The sequence below is a fragment of the Cebus imitator genome, unplaced genomic scaffold (assembly GCF_001604975.1).
Source record: "Cebus imitator isolate Cc_AM_T3 unplaced genomic scaffold, Cebus_imitator-1.0 Scaffold55, whole genome shotgun sequence".
NCBI lineage: Eukaryota > Metazoa > Chordata > Mammalia > Primates > Cebidae > Cebus > Cebus imitator.
Window position 1 is genome coordinate 5,296,324 of NW_016107370.1, and position 15,269 is coordinate 5,311,592.

The following is a 15,269-nucleotide window of genomic DNA, read 5'->3' on the forward strand; positions in this document are numbered from 1 at the left end:
ACTAATTAATGTGAAAATGGAACTGCTTTTTTGCAAATTTCTTCAGGGCAGTTAGTTAAATAAATCTTTTCAACTCAATTTTTTTATGTAGTACCCTCAGAAAATAATTTAAAGCCATATAAAAAAAATAAGTATAGTAAAAAAATATTCTTGGTAATATAACAGCAAACATAAAGCACTTAAAACAGTGCCTCATGATCAGTAAATAAGAGGTCTGGGTACTGTGAATAATAATTAGCATCTCACTATCATTGTCTACAACTTTCCTTTTGGAATTGTCCACAGAGGCTGTATAAGAAAATCTCTTTTAAAGCAGTCACAGGGCACACAACTATGATTGCCTGCTTTCTCCTTTTTCTCTGCTTTACTTAGCATGATTCCTTCCTCCTCCATGAAAATAATCAGGATTCTGTCTGGCTGAAAACCCTATTGAGGATGCAGGAGGGGCTCAGGAAATCAGGCTAGTATGGGAAACTACCTTCTATCTAGAAAAGATCAAGTAACACATATCTAGGTGTTTTTAGGTGAATGCCTTTACATTTTACTTAACTGAAACTTGAAAACATAAAAATGTTGGATATCTGCCTATATGGACACTTAGAAGACTTTCAAGAGGAAAGTTCTGATTTCCAATTATGGAAATCAAGAGTATAACATCTTGTTTTGGTTATTCATGTTCTTTCCCATTTGTCTGAAATGTTTATGCTAATGGCTCTTCAAGAAGCACTAAGTTGTATTTCACAACCACTAATAAACATGTTTTTCAAAGTAATGACAACATTTATTTGTAACCTCATAAACAGTTGTGATTTTAAATATAATCACATTGTGATTTTATTCTTTACACTGAAAATATACTTATTTTTTAAATTATTTTAATAATTTTAGATTCCTCAGCAGGAAATGGGGTCCTCACTAAAGCTACAGTCCCCATTTATGCAACAGGAGTCCTTACATGTTATATTCAGGTAAGGGAAAAATTCTGATTCTCTAGTAAAAGCCTTTCTTCTATTTAGAAAAACACCTAGTATTGTGTCTTCTTAACGTGTATGTATGTGACATTGCTACCAATAAAGGAAAACAATTTACAATTTTTGAAAACAATAAATAATTTATAATGGATAGCATATATGAATAATAAGGGCCTGACTAAAACCTCAGTTGAACAAATAAATTTAGAGATTATGAGCTTTTTGGTATTGTGTTAGAAGTGTCAGATTGTACTTACTTAGTAGAGTTTCTTTGTCTTCCATAATGTTTTTCATAAATAAATGACAAGCAGAACACGTGTTAGGTGAACTAAACTACAAAGTGCTGTAGAATACTGTAACTTATCAGCATTTTTAGCTAAGTACTTTTTAATAATGCAGGTTGAGTATCCCTTATCAAATGCTTAGGACAAAATCGTTTTCAGATTTTGGATTTTTTTTTTTCAGATAAAGGAGTATTTGCATATACATAATAAGATATTCTGGGGATGGGACCCAAGTCTAAACACAAAATGTATTTCGTATGCACATTACACAAATAGCCTGAAGGTAATTTTATACAATATTTTAAATAATTTTGTGCATGAAACAGTTTGTGTACATTGAACCATCAGAAAGCAAAGGAGTCACTGTCTCAGACACCCATGTGGACAATCTGGTTGGTTGGCATGACCATCGTTCCTGACTTTACATTTATATGCTACAAATGAGCAATCGTTTTCTTATACTTTTTCACATGTAGGTACTTAACAATAAGAAAATATAACATATCTTTAATACAGTGAAATACATATCCGCAGCAGCCACAGCAAATGACAACAGGCTTTCACACGCAGCATCAATTTGCCACTCACAAAGTTTCAAATTTTAGAGCATTTTGAATTTTCAGATTAGGGATGCTCAACCTGAAAATTTATTTTTCTTAATTTTTGCTGCATAACAAATTACCCCAAAACATAATGATCTATTATAACTGTTTCATTTGCTCATGATTCTGCAATCTGGGCCTCACACAGCTTTCTCCTCTTCTGCTGTTCTTCCTGGTGGTCACTTCTGTTGCTGCAATAAGTAGGTTAGCTGAGGGGGTCTCCACTCTAAATAAGTCCCAGGACCTCTCTCTTTTCACATGGCTTCTGAAGCAGCAGAGCCAGACTTACCACATGGTGGCTAAAGGCTCCCAAGAATGAAAAGGCAGAATCTGCTAGGCTAAAGCTTAGGCCTAGAGTTAGCACAACGTCATTTCTACTGCAGTCTCTTGTTAAATAAGTTACAGGCCCAACCCAGATTAAAACAAAAGGAGGGAAGTAAGCCAGGATATGAACTAGGAGGTGTGGTTTAGTGGTGGCCACCAATATAACGGCTGCTACACTCTACTTAACGTTGTTTTAAGTAAATAACATATGATGATGTGTCTCAAAGCATAGTAGTAATTTTTAAGTATAAGGCAGCCCCACCAGTAAGGTGGAAATACTGACTCAGGATAAAGCACTTTTAGAAGTTAACATGTAAGAATGAAGAAGGAACACCTTTTCCAATGGTTCCCTGAATTTTTAACCTAGAATGCATATTACCTTGCAATAGAAGTTGTTATCACATATTACCTTGCAATGGAAGTTACAGCTCTGTTAAAGTAGCACAGTATTCTTTTAAATTTTTCTTTTCTACCCTAGTTTCTAATACTACCCTGATATGGATACTCTTGTTTTTAAAATATTTTAAGTCATGTATGTTAATAAAGTGTATCTGTTGTTCATAAATTTATGGCGATCAAAGATAGTAAGTCCTAACAGTGCCAGACACAACAGCATACCTACCAGTCTCCTCTTTAACTTTGGAAAGTGTCCTTGTATAATGTGTGGTGTCAATATTTTATTCTCTTTTTCGCCCTCTTGAAGTTTTGTTAATATTTTTATTTTGACCATAAATAACATTTTAAATCATAATAATTAACTACTAAGAAGAAGGTTTGGGCTGGGTGCGGTGGCTCACGCCTATAATCCCAGCACTTTGGGAGGCCGAGGCGGGTGGATCACGAGGCCAAGAGATCGAGACCATCCTGGTCAACAAGGTGAAACCCCATCTCTACTAAAAATACAAAAATTAGCTTGGCATGGTGGCACGTGCCTGTATTCCCAGCTACTCGGGAGGCTGAGGCAGGAGAATTGCTTGAACCCAGGAGACGGAGGTTGTGGTGAGCCGAGATCGTGCCATTGCACTCCAGCCTGGGTAACAAGAGCAAAACTCCATCTCAAAAAAAAAAAGAACAAGGTTTGGCTCATAGTAGGCCCTCAGAATGGATCTGTTGAGTAAATGAATAAGGGACATTTCTTTTGAGTCATTATGAAGTCTTAGCATGTTATTCATATCTGTAATGACATAAGAACTTTTCAACTTATTATAAAATAAATAGTAAATTGAGGTAGCAATCACAGATTGCTGGGGTTATTTTAGGAAGCACACCAGTTAATGTTTATCTTACTAAACAAAAATTTTTGTTAGGATAAATCACAGTAAACAAAAATTATCTTGAATCAAATATATAAGCAGTATTACTTGTTTTGAGATTCCGAAAATGATAAATAAGATTATAGCAAATTTTTAAAAATCAAAAGAATGCATACTTATTGAGAAGTCTTATTTTGTACCTCTTATTTTACATTTAAGTTTTTCTCAGATTTCCAGTTTCTTTTCCAAAGTTATGTCTATTTTATATTTGAAATAATAGGCAACTAAAAATGGTGAAATCACAATTCCAGCATTGCCCTGATGCTAATGTGTCAGTGTCTACAGTTTTTACTAAGTAGACTTAGTAAATTGCAGGTCTTAAAGCTGTTGTATTCATCCTTTTTTCACGTTACTTTTATCAGTCCTTATCTCTACTTCATTCTAAACTAACCTGATTATGTAGGAAGTAAAAGAGGTAGGTGATAATCCAGTCTTCTTCATGGATCTATTGATTTGTTGTAGACTTCCTGTGATCTGTTAAAATTTACTGCAGACCTTCTATGTCCCTAATGTCAACTTGATTTTATTATGTATTTATTTTCCAACAAACTGTCAGATTCCCTTCCCCTGTATATTGAGGTTAATTTAACATACAAAGTTATTTTTTTTTTTACTCTCTTAATTTAGCAGGTTTTCTTTTTCTAACATATATAAAGTAATAGTTCATTAAAGAAAGTTTTGAAAAATGCAGATTTTTTTTAATCAAGGTATGCAACTGTTTCTTAAAAGAACACAGTAGTCTATATTTTACCAAGCTTGCAGTTCGTTTTCACCCGTAAGATATTCCAAAGATAATTTCTTAGAAATCAGTTTTCTACTATTTTTTTCTACAGGGGGTAACTATTCTAATAGTTTGTATTATATAGAGCCAAAATTCATGGAAACTAAAATTGGTAAGGTAAATTTTAATATAAGATTATACCTTTTAATATTCTAAATCAGGATCATCCAAACTTTTTACAGTGATGGAAATAATCTATAGCTGAGTTATCCAATCAGTTAGGCACTTGCCACATGTGTCCATTAAGCCTTTGCATTGTACACCATTCAACCAAGGAACTGAATCTTTCACTTTACATAATTTTTTATTTAAATTTAAATATAAGTAGCCACATGTGGCTAGTGGCTACCACTATATTAGACCACAGGTCTAACTTAAAGAATCAGGAGAGTCTTTGTCTTCATACCATTCTGACCATAGATATGCTTAATTAATAAATATATTTTAATTTAAATAGCTTCCAAATTTGGATTCTTTCCCCTTATTTGGTAACATTTTCTCATTATAGATAGGTAAATATGGTATTTAGTTCTACTTGATTGTTTGGAAATTCATTATTAGTATTTTTCCTCTGTAGGAAGAAGACCGAAAACTGTTAGTTGGATTCTTAGAAGATGTAATGACGCTGCTTTCATTATCTCATGCTCCTCTTGATAGCCTGAAGGCTTCTTTTGTGGAATTAGGGTAAGAAATAACAGCTTATAGTTTGCTAAAAGGCATATAAAATTTTTAGATTGGATTTCTGGAGTACATATTTTAACTCTAAAGGATTGACATGCACACCCGTTCTCTTGGTTTTGAAGCTTCAAGGTTCTTTTTGTGTATTTTAGTTTGTCTTTTTTGGTTTTGCTTATTTGTTCATTCTTAATATTTTGTAATCAATACATTGTAATTTAAAAAGTAGGGGAAAGGGTGCAGACATATGTTTTCTTTCAAGCAGTTGGAGAAATAAAATCAAGTACAGATTTGAAGAAAATTTAGTTTCCCAGAACTGAAAAAGGAGCCCCAAATGAAAGCCAGTTTCTTTGGCTCCTGTTTTCACTGTGTGATTTGCTTAGTCCCCTGCTCATAATCACATCATCTGGCTGCTAAAATAATTTTATCTCAGTCTTTACTAAAAACAGACTCATGCATTTATTCATAATACCACCTTACGTTTGCATAGGCATCACAGCCGACATACCCTTCCATACAGATGGTTTGAGTTGATTTTATTTGATTCTACGACAACCATGTGACATAAATAGGATATGTGCTGCTTCCCCAATTTTTATAGATCCATAAACCAAGACCCACAGAGGTTGTAGCTCACCCACCTGACTCTTAGTTCAGTGTACCTTCCTTTTTTCTCATGGAGAAATTTGTTGTTTCTTCATAATTTTAACTTGCATGCTATTAAAAAGAGTGGAATTATCTGTCACAATTGCAAATTCTTAGAGAAATTAAAAATGTGATTTCTGAATATGCTGAAAGATTGTGGTTGAATAAAGAAGTTGACATCCTTTTTTAGAGAATCTTAGTTGTAACCTATCTAGCCAAAGTAATTCCATATGTTCTGCAAATATTCTTGTCATTAATATTTCTTATAAATACAGTGTTTTTCAGTATACTGGCAGGGGACTGTGGCTCTCAATGTTAACACTGTTTTTTTTCTTCTAGTGCAAATCCAGCCTACCATGAGTTGCTATTAACTGTTTTGTGGTATGGTGTTGTCCATACTTCAGCACTCGTGAGGTGTACTGCTGCTAGAATGTTCGAGGTATGTCAACAGATGCCTCTGTTGGTTTCAATTACAATAATTTTTTTTAGAAGAAGGAGAAGGGATTTTTTTTTAATACTTTGCATATTATGTTATGTTCATATATATTTTATGGCTTTGAACAATGTCTAGTTGTGTACTGTGTGATGGGGCAGAAATTTAGCTTTGACATATTTAAAAATGTTTTCTCGCCTTACTGGTTCTTTGACTGTTATTCAGTTATCACTTTTATGTCTCAAATTATCTTTTAAATCTTATTAATTTCTAACTTACATAACTCTTTCAGACTATACTTTTCTATTTACTGAAGAAAATAAACAACAGGATATCTTTTAAGTTGTGAAATATAGTTGAATTTATCAGTAGCATTAGAAAATCAGTTATTGCAATTATGGAAATGTTTATTTTACTGATTACTCTTACTTAACTATTCCTTAACATTTCATATGTGGAATAATATCCCAATACATTAACTGCCTGTAGAGTTGTAAAAGAGAGGAGACCAGATAATATACCTGAATTGCATTAAATTGCCATCTACCCAAGTTAGGTATGAAATTGAAATAACTATCTTTTATACCCATCATGTAACAAATTATGTCATAGCCCTAGTATGTTTGTGAAGGGGGTGTGAAAAGCAGAAGGGCATTAGAACTTTGAGCACTAAAATTGGTTTACTGTTTCTTGTTGATTTTTAGTCTTGCCATAAAGCTAGGCTGTCTGGGTTCAGTTTTCATCTCTGCCACCTAGTGACTTTGTAAATTACTTTGACAAGGTTAAACCTCTTTGTACCTTAGTTTCCTCATCTACAAAAGACAGTTGAGAATAAAAAGTATCTGTCTCAAAGTATCAGTCTCAAAGGATTTTTGTTAATATTAAATTAATGCTTGTAAAGCCCTTAAAACAGTCTCTGGAACTTAATAAGTGCTTATAATAGATGTTTACTGGCATTATATTTTTTTTATTTATGCTATTCTTTCACAAAATATATGATAGTAATAGAGGACATATACTTATCCAAACTAAAATTGCCCTAATATGCATGTGATTCTTAAAATACCTAAACATTTATTTCTATAAAAAGAATTGGGTAGTTCAAATCTTCCTAAATATTAGAATTTCTCCACAATTTAAGATAAATTGCAATTGGAAGGATGGGGTACTGATATATTTAAAATATATGCTTTCTAAAATTTTGAAATATGTAAATTAGATTTGTGAATTCAAGAAAATTACATTATTATCAGGAAGTTGAAAATTCTCCATCCATGTTATTCCCTCAGTTATCAAACAAAAGCAGTTTTTTAAAAAGCCATAATCAGAGGTTCTTTGTGAAGATGAATGGCAAAGTCACTATTTGGTTTTATGTCTAGCACAAGGTCCTTCTGGGTATAAATCATTTTGATTATTCAGTATGCTGATAAGGGAGCATTACCATGAAAGAAAAGTCATTCATCAGTCCCTCCTCTCCCCAAAAGAAGAAAGTATCCTTTTAAATGAAGAGCTATTTCTTTAATATACTCTCTTCCTATTATTTTATTCTAAGCTCATAAAAGCTATTTCTTTTTCTTAAATCCTTTGTCTCTAAAATGTATTTATACACTGTTGAATCATACCATGTAAATGAAAATAAGTAAATAAAATGAAGTAGCCTCGCTTTTCATTTGTTTTGGAGTTTTTTGCTTGATTTGTTTGGTTTTCTGCCTTACTTCTTATGTGTGGCTTATTTCTGGTTTTGGTTTCTCTGCTTGCTGTCAGTGCTAGTCTGGAAACTATATCTATGCTTAAGCAGTTTTCAGTGTCTTCTCAGGTTGATGAACTTCTGGCTCTTGTTTGAGAAACTATTTCAATATTTTTCAAATTCACTTATGATAAATTTCAATGAGCATGTCAAAAAAAATTATCAGTTAGAGAAATTAAGGTTCCTTTTTTGTCAATGATTCTTATTTGAACTAAATTGTATTAAAAGAATAATGGGTCATAAGATGTATTTTGATTCCAATGCTTTATAATTTGGAATTATGCCTGCTTACCCTAAAAATTAGTTAATTCAAAATAAAAACACATAAAAACACTTTGTTTTTTTAAAAGGTAAGACCAGAACTGTTGAGAAGAAAGTAAGAAATGCATATACCAGGCACATAATAGAATATGGTTACTGAAATTCAATACTAAATTTAGGTTAGCTTTTAGACAGCAGAACAAAAAGAGGGAACCCAATCAATCATATTATTCTCATGTAAATAAGAGAATATAAATTACTTTTTGAAGTAGCAAATTAATGAAATTATAAGAGGAATTTATCATGTGGCATAAATTTTCCAAAAGATGCAGAAAAGAACTTCATATATATTTTAGGAAATTGAGCATGTAACATTAGAACACAACTAAAAGAAGTCATGGATTTTAAGTCAGATTGGACAGAGTTCCTTTTCCAGCCCTACTACTTAGATTCTAAAACCCTAGACAAGTTACCTCTCTGAGCTTGTTTCTTCATCTGTTAAAATGTTGATAACATTTGTACTTCAGTGAAAAGATCAAATGATATATTGTGTTAAAGCGTATCACAATTGATAGCTCTTAAATTTACTTTCTGATTTTCTAGCTTATTAAGAAATTGAACTTAAAAAACCTACAGCAATGAAAAATTAATTTGTCCCCTAAATTACCCTCTTTTTTAAATGCTTTTGACAGTCTCAAGATAGCAGAAATTTCAAGACACTGATACAACTCTAAGGAATCTTATTTATAAAATAATAGAAGAATGTTTTATTTAACAATATTTGAACTTCTTTGTCCTATTTCTTTCTATCCAATATCTGTAATGTTTAAGATATTAAAAGTTCTTTGTCATTTTATTCCTGGCTAATTTTCTGTGTTTTTTTATAAAAATTATTTCAAAATACTGAAGTGGATTCTAAAATGAATCAGTGGGTAAACAGTGAAAAATCTTTGCAAAATTAAGAATCTTCACCTAAAGTGAGCTACTTTCTCTGATGTCTTATATAAGAGAAATATCTTCACATAGGCACACAATGGTAGGGTTTTTTTTTTGGGTTTTGGTTTTTGTTTTTGAGGCAGAGTTTTGCTCTTGTTGACCAGGCTGGAGTGCAGTGGCACAATCTTGGCTCACCGCGGCCTCCACCAGGATTACAGGCATGTGCCACCATGCCTGGCTAATTTTGTATTTTCAGTAGAGATAGGGTTTCTCCATGTTGGTCAGGCTGGTCTCAAACTCCTGACCTCAAGTGATCTGCCCTTCTCGGCTTCCCAAAAATTCTGTGACATCTTTGATTTTCTGTGAGGACTAGGTACTAGTTACTAGGTAAACAGATTGATGAGCATTTAGGATTAATATGTGCTTACATTCTGAAATTGAGAAGGGATTGCCCTTCTCTGTTGAACTCATAAAATTCAGTAATATTTATCAAACAAAATACATAGGCTCTGTATTGTTCTCTTGTTTTGCAATTTAGCACTGGTTGCTAAATGAATTGTTTTGTGATTAGATTATAGAGAGCTAGTTCTACTCATCTTTTTTATCTCAAATTTTATTTGAATATATAAGAAATCTAAAAGACCTATTTAAATATTAACTACCAAAAAGGTTTTTAAATAAGATCATTTCCTCCAAACATATCACAAATCATATGTTCTTGCAGTAATCAAAATAATTGAATTCTCATTTCTTGAATGCCTGTTTGTCAGGCACAGTATTTAAGTATGTTATTTGCTAATTAATAGCACAACAGCCCTTTGAGGTAGATAATAATATCACCACTTTCAGATGAGAAAACTTAGGTTTCAAGAGATTATGGAAAATATTATGTATCTAAGATCACATGGCTCATAAGTGGAGAACTAGCATTGGAACCCAGATCTGATTCCCAAGTGTAATACTTTCCAATACACAGTATTATTATCTCTGTACCTCAAAAGAGAAAGCTATATTATTTAAAAGGTTAGGAATTTTCCTATGTGGTTTTAAAATACACTTGCTATAGCTATAGCACAATAATAAGTGGCTTAGTGGTGGCTGCTGGCTATTTGAGTTTGGTTTAAAAACAGCCCAGTTTCTACCCTGTTGGTCATAACAAAAGCATACCGCCCTTACTTTGAGAATTTTAACCATAGAACACAATATGTTTTAAAGAAGCTAAAAAAAAAGTATTAAGTTATATTTTGATTGACGTTGAAATTGCTTAGACTCTTTGATCAAAAGTCCAAACGCTGTTCAAGTGGTGACAAAATCTGTTTTCGTGGACTGCTAGGCTACTTAAGCTTTATTTTCTTCCTAAGCATTCTCTGCCTTTGTAAAGCACTCTAGTAGCAGTATTTGCTTAGCTTCTAATTTTGGTTTTGCTTTTGTGTTTTCTCTCTTTCTCTTGGTTGTTCCTTCCTTCTTCCCGTGGCGCACTGTGTTTGCTCTTTCCATGCATCACCTGTGATACCCCCTGCGCTGACCAATCAGCTGTTGGTGAAGGGGGTGAATGAAACTCTGGTAGCTCAGAGGGTTGTTCCTGCTCTCATTACTCTCTCCAGTGACCCTGAAATGTAAGTGTCATCCCTGCCTTTTACATTCAGCATCCCTTTCAAAATGTGCCTGTCAAGAAATAACCATCAGCTTTTAAATTTATTGAAGAATCTCTTTAAATGAATAATATTGGATTATGCTTATTTTAAACTTTATCATATTATTTAAATATCATGGTTCTTTTTAAATCAGCCCTCACCATAAGTGTAATTTGGAGGCCATGTATTGAAAAAATATATTAGTAGCATTAGTGCTCAATAAATACTTCTAAAACCTAAAATATGCTGATGGACTGTTTCTTTCAAGCCAAGAAGGGATGCTCTGCTAATCTCACTAACAGGTTGTTACCAGTAAGTGTAGTAGCATGAACCAAAGGCCTAACATTTTAATGTCTCGTGTGGATGACTAAACCAAGAAAGACCAATGAGTCTGCCTGCCCATCCTCAGTCACAGCTAACCCAGTTCTTATTCCAGTTTACCAAACCATTTTTTATTGCATGTTGACTGGTTTACAGCTGACTCTTCGAGGCATGAGTGAAGCGTTAGTTGACAAGCGGGTTGCTCCGGCCCTTGTTACCTTGTCCAGTGATCCTGAATTGTGAGTTTCACAGACTGCGACCTTAAGTTATCCTGTCTGTCTTTTTGAGCATTCTTCTTGGTCTGCTTTTTTTTAAATTTATTTAATTTGTCATTGCTAGAGACTAATACAGTATATTTACCTTGTACTTACTTTAATATACATTTTAATAGTACTCATTGTTCATCTCAAAGCTTCAGTTTCTTTCTTTTTTAATTCTAACAGCTCTGTCAGGATTGCCACAATTCCAGCCTTTGGCACTATTATGGAAACAGTAATTCAAAGAGAGGTAGGAAATAATTGAAATTTATTTATGTCTCTGTGCTTTTGAGGTGATCATGATACATGTGTTTGGTGGTAGGCAGCAGGGAGCATCTTATCTTTTACTTTGTGCCCTAGTTAGCTTTGGGCCAGAGGAGGATCTCACTATGTGAAAACATGGTACCCTAACCAAGGTGTATTTCCATATCCTAAGGAAATCTCTAGTCTTTCCTCTTAATCAGAACATTAAGTATAGGCCAAGCTTTCAGGGATGTCCAAGGGAGAGAATATAGTCATGGACTCTTAGTTTCTCTTTCTGGTTGGGCCAGTAAAGCCCCTTCCTCATCCCTCTTTTCTACTCATCACTAGAGACAGAAACTAAAAACCATGGCTTTAGGCTGTTAAAAGCCTTAAAACAAAACAAAACAACAATAAAAAACAGTGTGTTGGACAACCTTGCTAGATGTTCTATTGTAAGCCTAGCTGGATATTGCAGTTTTGAATAAGCCTTCAAATCAGGTCTGGTTCCAAAGCCTTCTATTATCCAGTAGTCTTCTGGCCAATCTACATAAATTTGTAATTGCCAGTGTTGCACAGATTTGAGGAGTGTTTTGCCAGATAACATTAGGAACACAAATCTGTCTAAGTTACAAATGAAGGCAAAGGGGCACTTGTATTCTGATAACTGTGTCATTGATATCAACTGTAAAAGTCATTTAGTAGACTGGTATCTTCTTGTTGCAGAGTAGATCCTCTGGTCAGGCCCTCTGTCATGCCTGTTTCTGGATACCACCAAGGCCTTCCTTCTTAAATGTGTATTTTGATTCTGAAACTGATTTCAATATTTTTATGTTCTCTTTGCAACACTACAACATACTTCTCAAAATTGGTATCAGATTTTTATTATTTGTTATTATGTTGGATATATCCTTAAAGAAATGAAAAACCCTGTAGATTAGAACATAATTTGTGGACATATTACCCAAAAAAGAAAGGTTTTAATAAAATGCCTTTATCATATAGATTTTTTATAACAAAAACTAAAGTTTTTTAGTTACAGAAAGAATGTTTTTCATTTTTTCACTTATATATTTTACTGGTGAAGCCACAGAGGAAAAGCACATCATTCTGCAAAGCTTGCAGTCTTGGCAGAATTTCAACATGTTCTCAATCCTAAAATAAAAATGTCTTTTAGGGAAATGTGAGTAAGATATAAGTCATTAATGACTCATTGCTTTCAGAAGGTGAATAATTGGGTAACTTACAGTATGATTTGTTTTAAGAATTATAATTTAGATACAAAATCATCATAAACTTACCTACTTTTCCCTAAATCTGGTAGGATATTTTTTCTTTTGTTGTTATAATTTTTTCAGGAATATTTGTATTTTTTAATTAAGAATTTATAAACAAGGCCGGGCGCGGTGGCTCAAGCCTGTAATCCCAGCACTTTGGGAGGCCGAGGTGGGTGGATCACGAGGTCAAGAGATCGAGACCATCCTGGTCAACATGGTGAAACCCCGTCTCTACTAAAAATACAAAAAATTAGCTGGGCGTGGTGGTGCGTGCCTGTAATCCCAGCTACTCAGGAGGCTGAGGCAGGAGAATTGCCTGAACCCAGGAGGTGGAGGTTGCGGTGAGCCGAGATCGCGCCATTGCACTCCAGCCTGGGTAACAAGAGCGAAACTCCGTCTCCAAAAAAAAAAAAAAAGAATTTATAAACATAAGCAAAAGTGGGAAACTTTCTCCAAGCCAAAAGATTAAATACTTATTTAATTCCAAATTTCTGCTATCATTGGAATATACGTTGCTTTAATCCACTGCTATAAGTCATGTTTAATGTATGTCTTTCACTATAACAACACCACTCAGTTTTCAATATTCTATAAAATGACTGTACAATATCCCATTTTAAGTTGCTGGAAAGAGTGAAAATGCAGTTGGCTTCTTTCCTGGAAGATCCTCAGTATCAAGACCAACATTCTTTGCATACAGAGATCATAAAAACATTTGGTAGAGTTGGCCCTAACGCAGAACCCAGGTTCCGAGATGAGTGTAAGTTGCATTTTTCTACCTTATTTCCTGAACTGTAATGTAAGATCAACGCTAGACACTCCTCTGAGGACTTGTCATGTATTAAAAGTGCATGTGTTAAAGCCTTGTATACTGAAAGCCTTGTGTACCTTTTTCATGTGTTAAAGCCTTGGGTACTGAAAGCTTTGTGTACTTTTGTGTACTGCAAGCTGAGTGTGAAACAAGTTAATAATTGGGAATTAATAAGTATTGTTATTAGTGGATGGTCTTTTTTTTTATTTTATTTTTTATTTTTATGTTTTGAGACGGAATCTTGCTCTGTTACCCAGACTGGAGTGCAATGGCTCTATCTTGGCTCACTGCAACCTCCACCTCCCAGGTACAAGTGATTCTTCTGCCTCAGCCTCCAGAGTAGTTGGGATTACAGGCGCCAGCCACCACGCCTGGCTAATTTTTGTATTTTTAGTAGAGATGGGGTTTCGCCATGTTGTTCAGGCTGGTCTCCAGCTTCTGACTTCAGGTGATCTGCCTGCCTCTGCCTCCAAAGTGCTAGGATCACAGGCATGAGCCACCATGCCCATCCTAGTGGATGGTCTTATACCATATACTGATTGCTGTAAGACATATGAAGAGTAACTGAAGGTATTTTAGAAATATTGCTTAATAGCCGCCAATTGCTAAATACCATGCTGCCTTATATTTAAGTTTATTTTTTTATTTTTAAGGAAATGTTTGTGTTTCTAGACATGTTCTTATGAAAAATATACATGTCTCCCACTAAGCATGCCATTCAGCATGATACATAACTTTGTTTTAATTCATAGCTTGTTGATCTGCTACATATTCTTCCAAGATTATCTGCCTTTTTTCTCTAGTTTTTACAGAGTCTCTTTTACTGTGGGTCTCAATATTTATGCTCACAATTTCTTTGGATAGCATCAAAGCACCAAGAAGTTATGACTCCAAAGGCATATCAGTTATCAATATTATATTTTAGCTCTTTTATTTTTAGCAATTTGACATGCTCTAGAGAGGGCCACAACTTGGGCCACTTCAATCAGTTTAGTTTCTACTACATTATTTTATTCTCCAGCAGACTGTTACATATCCAGCCTGGCAGATGACTCTTTAAGATGAGAGTCATCAACCAAAAATACTAAGTCAGGATTGGACTGCAGTGTCCAAAATATCGGTTGAGAGTATGGACACTGACCAAGCTACAGAAACACAGTCATGACATTTTTTTCACTGGGTAAGTGTCTTCATAATTAGCCAACTAACAGAAGAAAGTTGATATTTTAATTAGCACTAGGGATAGTTTCACATGTTGCAGGATCAAATTTACAGGTGATTCTAGGTGGGAGCTCTGAAGGTGCTTTGACTTTTTGAGGCTGTAGTTGCTTTGAAGTGAGGAGAATAACTCTTGGCTCCTGAATTAAGGGATAGGCTCAATAGGCAATGGGTCTTTGGTGTGTGCCATGTTGTTGAGTCTCTTTGGTGTATGCCTTGTTGTTGAGTTAAATGGGTACTTGGTATGTTCTCAAGTTAAACGGGGTTTTGGTGTGTGCAGTGTCATTGCATTAAATGGGTCCTTGCTATGTGCTGTGTTGCATAGTTAAAACTTTCCCAGAGCATGATCTGACCTTTTAATGTACATTCAAAAGAAAGACTCATGATAATCTGGTAAGAATTCATCTGGATTCTTATAGGATCTGCTCCAATTATTTTGTTGATTCTTTGGAATCTTTTGTTCTCAGTAATTCTGGAACTATAGTTATTTCTTAAATTAAGCATAGTATCAATATCTTAATGTCTAGAATTTTCAAGAA

At 34.1% G+C, this 15,269-nt stretch overlaps 1 protein-coding gene across 10 annotated transcripts in view; it reads left to right on the plus strand.

The window, feature by feature from the left end:
• RELCH (RAB11 binding and LisH domain, coiled-coil and HEAT repeat containing) overlaps positions 1–15,269 on the plus strand; it is a 123,101-nt gene that overhangs the window by 84,567 nt on the left and 23,265 nt on the right. For 5 of the 10 annotated variants that reach the window (XM_017528858.2, XM_017528861.2, XM_017528859.1 and 2 more), the window contains 6 exons: positions 889–968; positions 4,853–4,959; positions 5,935–6,034; positions 10,506–10,588; positions 11,371–11,434; positions 13,323–13,461. In XM_017528858.2, the coding sequence (XP_017384347.1) occupies positions 889–968; positions 4,853–4,959; positions 5,935–6,034; positions 10,506–10,588; positions 11,371–11,434; positions 13,323–13,461 (573 nt within the window). Of the gene's footprint in view, positions 1–888; positions 969–1,436; positions 1,539–4,852; positions 4,960–5,934; positions 6,035–10,505; positions 10,589–11,083; positions 11,167–11,370; positions 11,435–13,322; positions 13,462–15,269 lie in introns of those variants that run through there. The other 5 variants (XM_017528857.2, XM_017528860.2, XM_037738630.1 and 2 more) reach the window with 4 other exon arrangements.